Source organism: Orycteropus afer, unplaced genomic scaffold, assembly GCF_000298275.1.
Source record: "Orycteropus afer afer isolate SDZICR_OR568_19922 unplaced genomic scaffold, OryAfe1.0 scaffold00051, whole genome shotgun sequence".
Lineage (NCBI taxonomy): Eukaryota > Metazoa > Chordata > Mammalia > Tubulidentata > Orycteropodidae > Orycteropus > Orycteropus afer.
The window spans coordinates 5,757,989-5,770,357 of NW_006921638.1; the positions used below are offsets into that span (position 1 = coordinate 5,757,989).

Genomic DNA, 12,369 nt, shown 5'->3' on the forward strand with positions numbered 1-12,369 from the left:
GCAACCCCTTCGCATTTTAGTTTCCTATGGTGATACTGCCTCGGAAACAAGGAGGGGTCGCTATGAGTCGGGGCTGACTCGACGACAAATAACAACAACAACAACAACAAATGCATGCTGTGCATACATGAGCACTTTATTTGTGAAAAAGTATGGTAGTTGATAAATACATTGCAGGCATGGATCACAAATCACATTTGCCTATTTAAAATCCTTAAGCCCTTCCATTCTGACTTGTATGTATGATGTACATCTGTATACCTTATAAAACTATGGAATTTTTTTGGCACTGGAAAGGCCCTTTGAGTTTATCTTGTTTTAGATTTGGGTTATCAGGAACAACTATAAAATGGCAAAAAATAGTTAATGTCTCTTTCCTTGGTTGTTGTTAGAATAAAGTGAAATAATGTAATGGAAGTGGAATCATTTCACATAATGCTTGTCATATAGTTGTAACCTTTTTCATGCTAGAAAAGTTAAGTGATTAATTAATTTAAAAATTTTTTATTTTTTGCTTAGGAGCTAGAATCAAAGTAGTTTTCAAAGTTCTTTAATGTGATAAATTAGAAAATATTCCTGGGTAGAGAGTTCACTTCTTCCTCATTTTCTCCCATTCTCTCTCTTTCCTTTTCTTGCTCTTAATTTAAAGATGTATGTGACACATCAGTCAGTTATTTCTATTCACAGGTGTTATACCAGAGTGAAAACAGATTTGAGGTTATGTCATTATTTCTTTGAAGGATATTATTTAGCATTAAATTGCTGATTCACGTACCAAAAAAAAAAAACACCTCACTGCCATCAAGTAGATTCCGACTCATAGCAACCCCCTTTGGGTTTCCGAGGTGGTAAATCTTTACGGAAGTAGATTGCCAGTCTTCGTTTCGTGGAGTGGTGGGTGAGTTTGAACTACCAGCCTTCTGGTTAGCAATCAAATGCCTTAGGCACTATGCCACCAGAGCTCCTTGCTGATTCACATAGGAAGTTCCAATTAGGTATTCAGACATAAGACATCATGACCAAGTGGCAGTTATGTTTTGCACATGACTACTATCGAAGCTCTAGGTTAAAAGATACAAAAACTGGAATTATGGTATCTAAACACTAGAGTAAGAAGCCCTGGTGGTGTAATAGTGAAGTGCTTGGCTGCTAACTGATAGGTTAGCAGTTCAGACCCACCCAGCAGCTCCGCTAGAGAAAGACCTGGTTATCCGCTCCTCTAAAGATGACAGCCTAGAAAACCCTGTAGGGCAGTTCTGCTCTGTCACGTGGAGTTGGTATGAGTTGAAATCCACTCGAAGGCACCTAAAACCAATAATAAACACTGGAGTACTTTGATTTGGACTTAAGTATTCTTCTTTAGAAGTTTTCAGTGATGAGAAATGAAATTGATTCTTCTCAAATGCTTTCATTTAATTTTATTTTTTCTTCCTAGATTTTGTCATAAGTGTATCTTAAGCCTTCAGGATGGTACTAGCAGACCTTGGAAGAAAAATAACATCAGCATTACGCTCCTTGAGCAATGCCACCATTATCAATGAGGAGGTATGTGAAATATATGGGATATAAGTCGTCACTGGCATCAGGGAAGATAGATTGTTGGTAAACCCTAGTTTATATTTATTTTGATGTAGATTTAATACCTGTAGGTAAAAACCTATAGGAGAGGATGTTTCTTTATTGGTAAATCAGCTTACTAATTGATTTTATTAACTTCAACTTTCTATAAAGAACTCTCTCCAAAAAGTATACCCTTAACTTACATATAAAAGTAACATGTATTTTATCTTTTGGAAATGACTTACATCTAGAAATATACTTTGGCTTTTTCTCTTGACATGGACCTAACCTTCAGTATCCTGTTTTCTTCTTGGCTAGATAAATACTTCTCTGCTTAACTGACCCCTTCTCCTTGAGTTTTATTTAGCATTCTTCTTATAAAAGGCTATTATTTGCATCTAACTTCTGTGATTTATATTTTCTGAAATCCCACTCAGTTGTTTGGAGATTTTGAAAGCTAACTTCTTACGTGGTATCTGAAATACTCTTCTTCCTGGCTTTATTATTTTAATTTAAGACACTTCTTTCTCCCATTTTCCCCCACAGATAATATCTTTTTTTTTTTTTTAATTTTGATTTGGGTAAAAACTTACAGAGCAAATTCACCTTCCGTACAGCAGTTCACATACACTTTGTCTCATGACATTGACTACAATTTATCACAATGCAACAGCTCCCCTCCCACTTCGTCCCTGTAGTTATCTCTTCACAGATAATACCTTAATGCTTTGTTAATTTTAAAAAACTGAGTATAATCCACAAGTTTATTTTGCATTTGTGGTACTAATGAGAAAAAGTGCTGAGTCTGGTGTTAGAAGACTTTGGTTAGTGTCTGTTTTGAACCATCTACTAGCTGGGTGATAGAACTTTGGACAAGTCAACCTCATATTCCTTAATGTATAAAAAGGTAAGATAACATTTACCTTACATGATGGTTTAAGAATCAAAGGAAATAATAGATTAAAAGTGCTTTCTAGCTTGCAGGTTTGGAGAAAATATGGTAATACAGAATTTTATAGCACATTTTAATAAAGTAATGGAATTAAATAACATTGAGACCATCTTTGAGATTACCTGGTTCAGCATCTTATTTACAGAATGTAAGTCTCACATGTTTATTTATTGAAGAACCGGTAATGGAATCCTTTTCTCCTAACTCCTCATCTAGGATTTTTTCTAAAAGTTTTATTATTAAGTAATGAATCATAACTTAAAGTGTTGTTTAGTCTTTGGAATACAGAATAAACAAAAAAACAGATTTCTGGAAAAAATTTTCCTGGTGTAGCCTTTATGCTTTTGTGTTTATAACAGAGAAAAAAGAAACAAGGGGAGAAATACTTGGTGTGACATAGTATAAGAGCTGTTGCTTGAATTGGCAGCTTCTTTGTTTTTGGTACTGTGCTGCTAGAGAATTAACAAGGATAAATCCCTCTGTAGAGAGATCAGTTCTAGTCTTGTCAAACTCTTTTAATGAGGGATAGGGAAACATGACAAGTTTTTGTAGGGCATATGAAGTGAGTTGAGGAAGAGAATTCATTCAAGAAGTATTTGAGGACCTACTTTTTTTTTTACTTTCTTCTTTTTTTAAAATTAATTAATTAATTAATTTTTATTGTGATTTGGGTGAAAATTTACAGAGCAAATTCACTTTCCATACAGCAGTTCACATATACTTTGTCTCATGACGTTGACCACAATTAACCACAATGCAACAGCTCCCCTCCCACTTCCTCCCAATAATTTCCTCGTCCCTGTGTCCATCCCTCCATGCCCTCCTGCCCCCTGAGCTGTCTCCTGGTGCATAAGCAGCCCTTATTTCTCCCATGATTGTTTTCTCCAAGGAGTGTATCTGCCTCAGGTAAATGTTCAACTCATATGCCTGTCTTTTGTTTGGCTGGAAGCCACAGGTGTGAGTTCAATTCCAGACCTCAAGGGCAGCTAGGGGCCATAGTCTCAGTGGTTCCACCAGGTTCTATCGCACCAGTAAATCTGGCCTCCCCCCCCCCTTTTTTTCTTTTTACCATGTAATTTTGAGTTTTGTCCACATTGTTCTCCTTCTCTATCCAGGATCTCCTACATAGATCCTCTTCCAAGTGTTTGACATTGGTAGCCAGGCACCAGCTAGTTCTTCTGGTCTCATAGTCATATAGGCTGCAGATTGGATGGTGTACCAGTCGCTAGGACTGATTGTAACCATGAATTTTGGTTTTCTTCTTTCTTCTTTGCTCTGGATGAGGAGAGACCCATCCTTGCATTTAGATGGCCGCTTGCAAGCTTTTAAGATCCCAGTCACTACTCACCAAAGCAGGAGGTGGAACAATGTTTTGTGTAGTATGTTATGCCAGTTGAGCTTGATGTCCTCTGCGACTATGAGGACTTACGTTTTTGCTGGCATCCAGGATATAGCAATGAACAAAATAGGCTAAAATTCCTGCCCTTATGGAACTTACATTCTAATGTGTAAACATTTATGTACTCGAGTGGCTAATGCTTCTTTTCTTAAGGCCTAGTTTCTGACCTTTTAACTAAAGTGCCTTGCAACTCAACAAATGTGTGATGATAGTGAGCTATTAGTGAAGTATGGTTTCCTCCCCAACTTTGTTCCTCTGCTCTGAGTGGAAATGGTAAGGCTGCTAGGTGGGACTGGGTGAACTTCTGTTATATTTTGCTCCATGGTAGTTTAGTTAAGAAAACCAGATATGATATGCACGCAGTGGTGGTTATGTTTGTATGTCAACTTGGGTGGGCCTGGTTGAGTGGCTGGGGAGCTGGTGGTAGTTATTCCCCATGATAAGACTGGCAATCAACTCCATGGTGGGACCTACCACAAACAGCTGAGTAGCTCCCTTTGGGATGTGGTCTGCTTACTGTATATAAGGAGAAACCTTGGAGATAGTCTCGAACTTATGGCACCTTGAACCCTGCATGGAGCTGGAGACAGAGCTGAAGCCCAAGGTTGAGGGGCTTTCACCCAGCCCCTGGGTGAAAAGTGCCAAAGAGCCTGGCACTTTGAACTCAGACTTAGAGCCTCTAAACTGTAAAAGAATAAACTTGTGTTTGTTAAGGCCATCCCATTTGTGGTATATTCTTGTCATAGTGGCACTAGGTAACCAGACCACACACCTGTGGTTCAGCAACAATAACTGTTTGGTGATATGGAAAATTTCAATGGCAACGTTTATTGTGTAGTAACTTTCTTTGGCTTGGAAATTATCTTTATTAATTATATTTTAATATAGGAGTGATGTGATAGTAGTTAATACTTGATTGAGTAAGCTAAATAGGATGTGTTATCTTGACAAAATGGCTGAACATTTAATGAGATTATCTCCCTAAAGCTAACTGAAAAACATTTTTTTCAACAATGTTGTATTGTTTTCTTTTAAGCTATAGTAGTATATGTTGACTGATCAGTGTTTTTTATGTGATTGAAATGATACACTGAATATTTTTCATTTTTATTTATTTGCAGGTATTAAATGCTATGCTAAAAGAAGTATGTACAGCATTATTGGAAGCAGATGTTAATATTAAATTGGTGAAGCAACTAAGAGAGAATGTTAAGTAAGTTAAATTAATTGGATTTTTAAAAAACAGGCAAAACTAAGTTTAGTCAACTGGAGCAAGGAGCAAACTAGAAAAGTTTGCTATATCATGAAACATTTCTGTGGTACAGTACTGGAAAAGAATAGAACTCATATGTTGGAAGACTGCATATATGGTATTTCTGTAATGCTGGCTCAAAGAATAAACTACATGTGACTTTCATTTAGTTACGGATTTTTTTTTCCATTTTACTATTTTATTTGAATGGGTTCATATACTGCGTGCTATTTTAATATAAAAAAAAAGCCTTTTACCAATTCAGATTCTTCATAGAGAAGTGGTACCATTTTATCCTCTTCAGGCTCCAGATGACATTAATCAGCCTCCTTCATTGTTAGAGAATTGCATCCTTCTTTGTTTTCCTTTCAGTTTCTTACTATATATTCTGAAGGAATATCATAATGCATATATAGCTCTGGTGGTATAGTGCCTAAGGCATTTGACTGTTAACCAGAAGGCTGGTGATTCAAACCCACCAGCCACTCCTTGGAAGGAAGGTTGGGCAATCTAATTCCGTAGTGATGCCACCTCAGAAACTCAGGGATGGGGTTGCTATGAGTTGGAGCTGAGTTTTGTTTTATTTTATTTTTAAATGTGTGGTCTTAGTCTGTATTCATTGGGAGAGGCAGTGACTGGGTCAAGACACAGAACGATAATGATACCTTACTTAAGTGCTTGAATTCCAACTCTTGTCATACTTGGCCGTTCCTCCTTTTTGTATCATTTGAGTGGGTAGTGAGTATTGAACTATTAAACATTTAAGTGTTTAGAACTAGAAAAAGTAGTCTTATTTTCTGTTACTTATAAAGATGTATAGAAAACAAATTTAGTACTTTGCAGTGATATGAGGACAAATTAATATTTAGACTTTAAAATAAAATATGTGAAAAACTAACCTAAGTCTTATATCTAATATTTCATTATAAAATTTTTTATGACTTAGGAATCTGTAGCAGTTATATACATGTCAGTTGGAAATTAATGTGAATGGTAGATTATTATTACTTTTTTGGATTCAGAAACTATGTTTTTAGAGTGTCTTAACTGACTTTTCTTTCTCTTATCCCCAAACACTACCACCATGAAGGTCTGCTATTGATCTTGAAGAAATGGCATCTGGTCTTAACAAAAGAAAAATGATTCAGCATGCTGTATTTAAAGAACTTGTGAAGGTAAGAGTATGTCATGTTTGTTGGGACCATAGTCTCGGGGGATGTCATGCTCAGTTGGTACAACATAGTACATAAAAATCTTGTTCTACAACTTACTTTGATGAGTAACAACTGGATTCTTAAAAGCTTTTGAGTAGCCATCTAAGATGCAACTATTGGTCTCCTTTCATCTGAAGCAAAGAAGAGTCAAGAAAATCAAAGGCATCTTGAAACAATTAGTCCAAGGATAAGATGGACCACAAGGACCTCAACCTTCATGACCCCAAGACCAGAAGAACTAGATGGTGCCCAGCTACCAATGCCAACCACTTAGAAAATGATTGAAACTGGAGATGCTGCATAGAGTGAGAGGAAAGATTTGGAACAAAATTAAAAATTTGTTTTTTTTAAACATTTGAAAAATGACCAGAATTACCCGTCGGGTAGAGAGACTGGTGGAACCTGTGAGACTCTGGCCCCGGATTTTACTTTGGGCCTAGAAGTGGACTCACTTTCAAGTATTGGCTCTCAGCCCAATAGTAGAAAGACCTACATGCAGAATACCTACCCCAAGGTGAAGCACGCACCTACTCTAGGGAGATGCACCCCTTATCAATCAGCCATGAGACACCAGAGGGGCAGCATTCATTTAGAGGGAAAGATGGACAGACAGGATTGCATAGTTATGAAGGGCACATGGAGGGGGTAGTCACATGGAGGGGAGGGGAGGAGAGTTTTTTATCCTTGGGGATGGTAATTGGGGCCGTGAAATCAAATGTGCATGAACTGTTGAATGTAAAACAAATTAGCTTTGTAAATTTGTACCCAAAGCATGCACACACACACAAAAGTATATCATGTTTATGCTATGATTCTTTCTAGACTTGGTGGGTAAAAATAAACTAGCAGTACAAATGGTACTGTTTCAGAGTACTACTTTATGTGCTTGCATGGAATATTTACCTGTATTAAAATATTAATTGAGTTATAACTATTTTCTAAAGTAATCTATTTTTATGGTTAGTTTTCTGAACACAAAATTCTGAGTAGAGGTTTGAAGCCCAGTACTATTCCTGCTAAGGAGCCTTGGTAGTACAGTAGTTAAACACTTGACTGCTAACCAAAAGGTTGGTGGTTGAAACCTACTAACTCTACAGGGGCTCCTCAGGGCAAAAGACATGGAGATGTGCTTCTGTAAAGATGACAGCCTAGGAAACGCTATGAGGCAGTCCTGCACTGTCATATGGGACCTATGAGTCATGGAAACAGCAGTCAAGAAGTCAAACAACGTATTGCATTGGGTACATCTACTGCTCTGGTAGCATAGTGCCTAAGGCACTTGACTGCTAATCAGAAGGCTGGCGCTTCAAACCCACCAGCCACTCCTCGGAAGGAAGATGGGGCAATCTACTTCTGTAGTGATACTGCCTTGGAAACCCAAGGAGGGGTCGCTATGAGTCGGGTCCGACTCAGCGGCACATAACAAAAACAACAACACTGCAAAAGACCTCTTGAAAGTGTTAAAAAGCAAAGCTGTTCCTGTGAGGTCTGAGGTGCACATGACCCAAACCATGGTATTTTTAATTGCCTCATGTGCATGTGAAAGCTAGACAGTAAATAAGAAGACTGAGGAAGAATTGATGCCTTTGAATTATGGTGTTTGTGAAGAATACAGACTATATCATGGACTGCCAGAAGAACAGACAAATCTGTCTTGGAGGATATACAGCCAGAAAGCTCCTTAGAAATGAGGATGGTGAGACTTCATCTCATACACTTTGAACATGTTATCAGGATGGACCAGTCCCTGAAGGACACAATGCTTGGTAAAGCAGAGGATTGGTGAAAAAGATGAAGACCTTCAACAAGATGGATTGACACAGTGGCTGCAACAAAAGGGTGAAACATAGCAATGATTGTGAGGATGGTATAGGACTGGGCAGTGTTTCATTCATTTGTACATGGGGTCACTGTGAGTTGGAACCAACTTGACAGCACCTAAAAACAACGTGAATCAGAATCGATTCAGTGGCATGCAACAACAGCTCTTCCTGCAAAGAATGCCAAACCAAGTTGCAAAGAGAAAAACTTCACTAAATTCATAGGAATTGATGGAAGGGCCTCCATCAAAAAGTTTATCTTCTTTTTAATATCAGGTAATGACAACTGAGTGTGAATGGTACAAATGGTTAACGCGCTTAGCTGCTAACTAAAAGGTTTGAGGTTGCAGTCCACCCAGAGGTGCCTGAGAAGAAAGACCTAGTGATCTACAATTGAAAACCATATGGAACATAGTTCTGTTCTGACACATATGGAATCACCATGAGTTAGAATGAACTTGAAGGCAACTGGTTTTTTTTTTTTTTGGTTTATTACCTAGTGAAGGTTATACTCTTGTACAGAAAGCCACATATGGCAAATATTCTTTTCTACACTGTTCAGTGTAGAAGGAATTGACTCTGAAAAGACCAAATATAATTGTTGCCTAGATTATGAGCAGTTTTGAACTGTTGTCGTTATGTGCCGTTGAGTCGTCTCTGACTCATAGTGACCTTATTTACAACAGAATGAAACATCTCCTGGTCCTGCACCAGCCTCATGATCCCTACTATACCATCTCTACAGCTACTGTGTCAATCCATCTTGTTGAGGGTCTTCCCCTCTTTCATTGACTCTCCACTTTATCAAGCATGACATCTTTCTACAGACAGTGGTCCCTTCTGACAATATGACCAAAGTCAGAGATGAAGTCTGGCTATTCTCACTACCAAGGAGAATTCCAGCTGCACTTCCTCCAGGAGAGATGTGTTCTTTTAGCAGTCCATGGTACTTCCAGCTTTCTTCACCAGTACCAAAACTCAAAAGCATCAACTCTTCTTCAGTCTTCCTTATTCATTGTTCACCTCTCACATGCATATGAGGTGATCGAAAATACCACGGCTTGGGTCAGGCGCATCTTAGTCTTCAAGGAGGTATCTTTGCTCTTCAGCACTGGAAAGAGGTCTTTTTTCAACAAATTTGCCCAATGCAATACATTGTCTGATTTCTTGACTGCTGCTTCCATTGGTGTTGATTGTAGAACCAACTAATATGAAGTCTTTGACAACTTCAGTCTTTTCTACATTTATTATGATGCTACTTATTGGTCCAGTTGTGAGGATTTTTGTTTTCTTTATATTGAGATGTAATCCATACTGCAGACTGTAGTCTTTAATCTTCATCAGTAAGTGCTCCAAGTCATCCTCACTTTCAGCAAGCAAAGTTGTGTCATCGGCATATCTCAGGTTGTTAATGAGCCTTCTTGCAATCCTGATGCCACATTCTTCATATAATCCAGCTTCTCGGATTATTTTCTCAGCATACAAATTGAATAAGTATGCTGAAAGGATACAATCTTGATGCACTTCATTCCTGATTTTAAACCATGCAATATCCCCTTATTCTGTGTGAACAACAGCCTCCTGGTTTATGTACAGGTTCTGTATGAGTACAATTAAGTGTTCTGGAATTCCCATTCTTCTCAGTGTTATACACAGTTTGTTATTATCCATACAGTTGGATGCCTTTGTATAGTCAATAAAACACAAGTGACCATCTTTCTGGTATTCTTTGCTTTGAGCCGAGACCCATCTGACATCAGCAATGATATCCCTCATTCCACATCCCCTTCTGAGTCCAGCTTGCATTTCTGGAAGTTCTCTGTCAATATACTACTGCAGTGTTTTTTTTCTTTTTTTCCTTCCCCCAAATTTTATTTATTTATTTTTTGCAGTGTTCCCTCCCCTCCCCACACCCCAGGTAACCAGCAAAGAAAATTTCCTTCCATATATAAACCTTTCCTTGACTTTTTACAATAATGAACTAATACTATATTTGTCCTTCTGTAATTATTTCACTCAGAGTAATGTCCTCGAAGTTCATCCATGTTATGTGGTGGTTTGCAGATGCTACATTATTATTTTTTTCTTCTTTCTTTTTTTTTTTTTTTTAATTGTGATTTGGGTGAAAATTTACAGAGCAAATTCACTTTCCATACAGCAGGTCACATACACTTTGTCTCATGACATTGACTACAATTTACCACAATGCAACAGCTCCCCTCTCACTTCCTCCTTATAGTTACCTCTTCCCTGTGTCCATTCCTCCATGCATTCCTGCCCCCTGAGCTGTCTCCCTGTGCATAAAAAGCCCTTCTTTCTCCCATGATTATTCTCTCCAAGGTGTATATCTACCTTGGATAAATGTTCAACTCCTATGCTTGTCTTTCGTTTGGCTGGAAGCCACAGGTGTGGGTTCAATTCCACACCTGAAGGACAGTTAGGGGCCATAGTCTTAGTGGTTCCACCAGGCTCTATCAGACCAGAAGACCTGGTTCCTTTTTGTTCCTACCCCCCCCCCAATGATTTTGAGTTTTTTCCACATCATTCTCCCTCTTTATCCAGGATCTCCTACATAGATCCCCCTCTGAATGGTTGACAGTGGTAGCTGGGCACCATCAGTTATCTTGGTCTCATAGTTGTATAGGCTGCGGATCACATGGTGTACCAGTTGCTCAGACTAATTGTTTCCCTGAATCTTTGGTTTTCTTCATTTTTGCTCTGGATGAGAAGAGACCCATCATTGCATTTAGATGGCTGCTTGCAAGCTTTTAAGATCCCAGTAGCTGCTTACCAAAGTAGAAGGTGGAACAATGTTTTGTGTAGTATGTTATGCCATTTGAGCTTGATGTTCCCTGTGACTATGATCCCAAGCCCACAGGCTCAGCTGCTCAGTACCTCTGGGCTGCTGGTTGTGACCAAGAAGTGACTACAACCTTGTCCCTTGTCAGCACTACATTATTCTTTAGTGTTGCGTAATATTCCACTGTATGTATATACCATAGTTTGGTTATCCATTCTTCTGTTGATGGGCACCTAGGTTGTTCCATCTTTTTGCTGTTGTAAATAGTGCTGCGATGAACATAGGTGTGCATATATCTGCTCTTGTCTCAGCTCTCACTTCTTTAGGATATGTACCTAGTAATGGGATTGCTGGGTCAGATGGTATTTCTAATTCCAGCTTTTTAAGGAATCACCATTCTGCTTTCCACAGTGGTTGTATGATTTTACAGTCCCACCAGTAGTGTGTAAGAGTCCTGATCTCTTCACATTCTCTCCAGCATTTGTTACTTTCTGTCTTGTTGAGCTTTGTCATTAGTGCTGGGGTGAGATGGTATCTCATTGTTGTTTTGATATACATTTCTTCAAGTATTTGCTGGCCACCTGAATATCCTCTTTGGTGAAATGTCTGTTCATGTCTTCTGCCCATTTTTCATTTGGATTGTTAATTTTTTGTTGTTGAAGTGTAGAAGTTTTCTATAAAATTTAGAGATAAGTCCTTTGTCAGATTTGTTGTTGCCGAATATTTTTTTCCCAATCTGTAGGTTCTCTTTTGGACAAGTCTTTTGAAGTACATGAAATTTTAATTTTCAGAAGGTTCCATTCATCTAGTTTATCTTCAGCTGTTTGTGTATTTTGGGGTTATGTTTGACAGTCTATTTATGCTGTAAATGAGGGTCCTTATTTTTTCCCTGAGGAAATTTATAGGCTTAGGTTTCACATTTAAGTCTTTGATCCATCTGGAGTTAGTTTTTGGGTATGGTGTGAGGTATGGATCTTGTTTCCCTTTTCTGCAAATGGATATCCTGTTTTGCCAGCACCATTTGTTAAAGAGACCTTCTCCCCCATTTAATGGATTTCAGCCCTTTGTCAAAAATCAGCTGACCATAGGTTGATGGATCTATTTCTGGGTTCTCAATTCTGTTCTAGTGGTCTATGTGTCTGTCATTATACCAGTACCAGACTGTTTTGACTACTGTGCTTGTATAGTAGGTTTTGAGATCTGGGAGTGTGAGACCTCCTACTTTGTTCTTCTTCTTCAACAGTGCTTTTCTTATTCAAGGTCTCTTTCCTTTCCATATAAAATGAGTGATTGGTTTTTCTATATCCTTAAAGAATGCTGATGAGATCTGGATTGGGATTGCATTGAATGTATAGATTGCTTTGGGTAGTAT

General features: G+C 38.3%; 1 protein-coding gene across 1 annotated transcript in view; it reads left to right on the plus strand.

Moving 5' to 3' along the window:
* Window positions 1–1,467: 1,467 nt before the first annotated feature.
* Window positions 1,468–12,369, plus strand: part of SRP54 (signal recognition particle 54) — a 124,204-nt gene continuing 113,302 nt past the window's right edge. Inside the window, exons 1-3 of the mRNA XM_042780652.1 lie at window positions 1,468–1,545; window positions 5,033–5,124; window positions 6,254–6,338. Of these exons, the coding sequence (XP_042636586.1) occupies window positions 1,468–1,545; window positions 5,033–5,124; window positions 6,254–6,338 (255 nt within the window). The remainder of the gene's footprint in view (window positions 1,546–5,032; window positions 5,125–6,253; window positions 6,339–12,369) is intronic.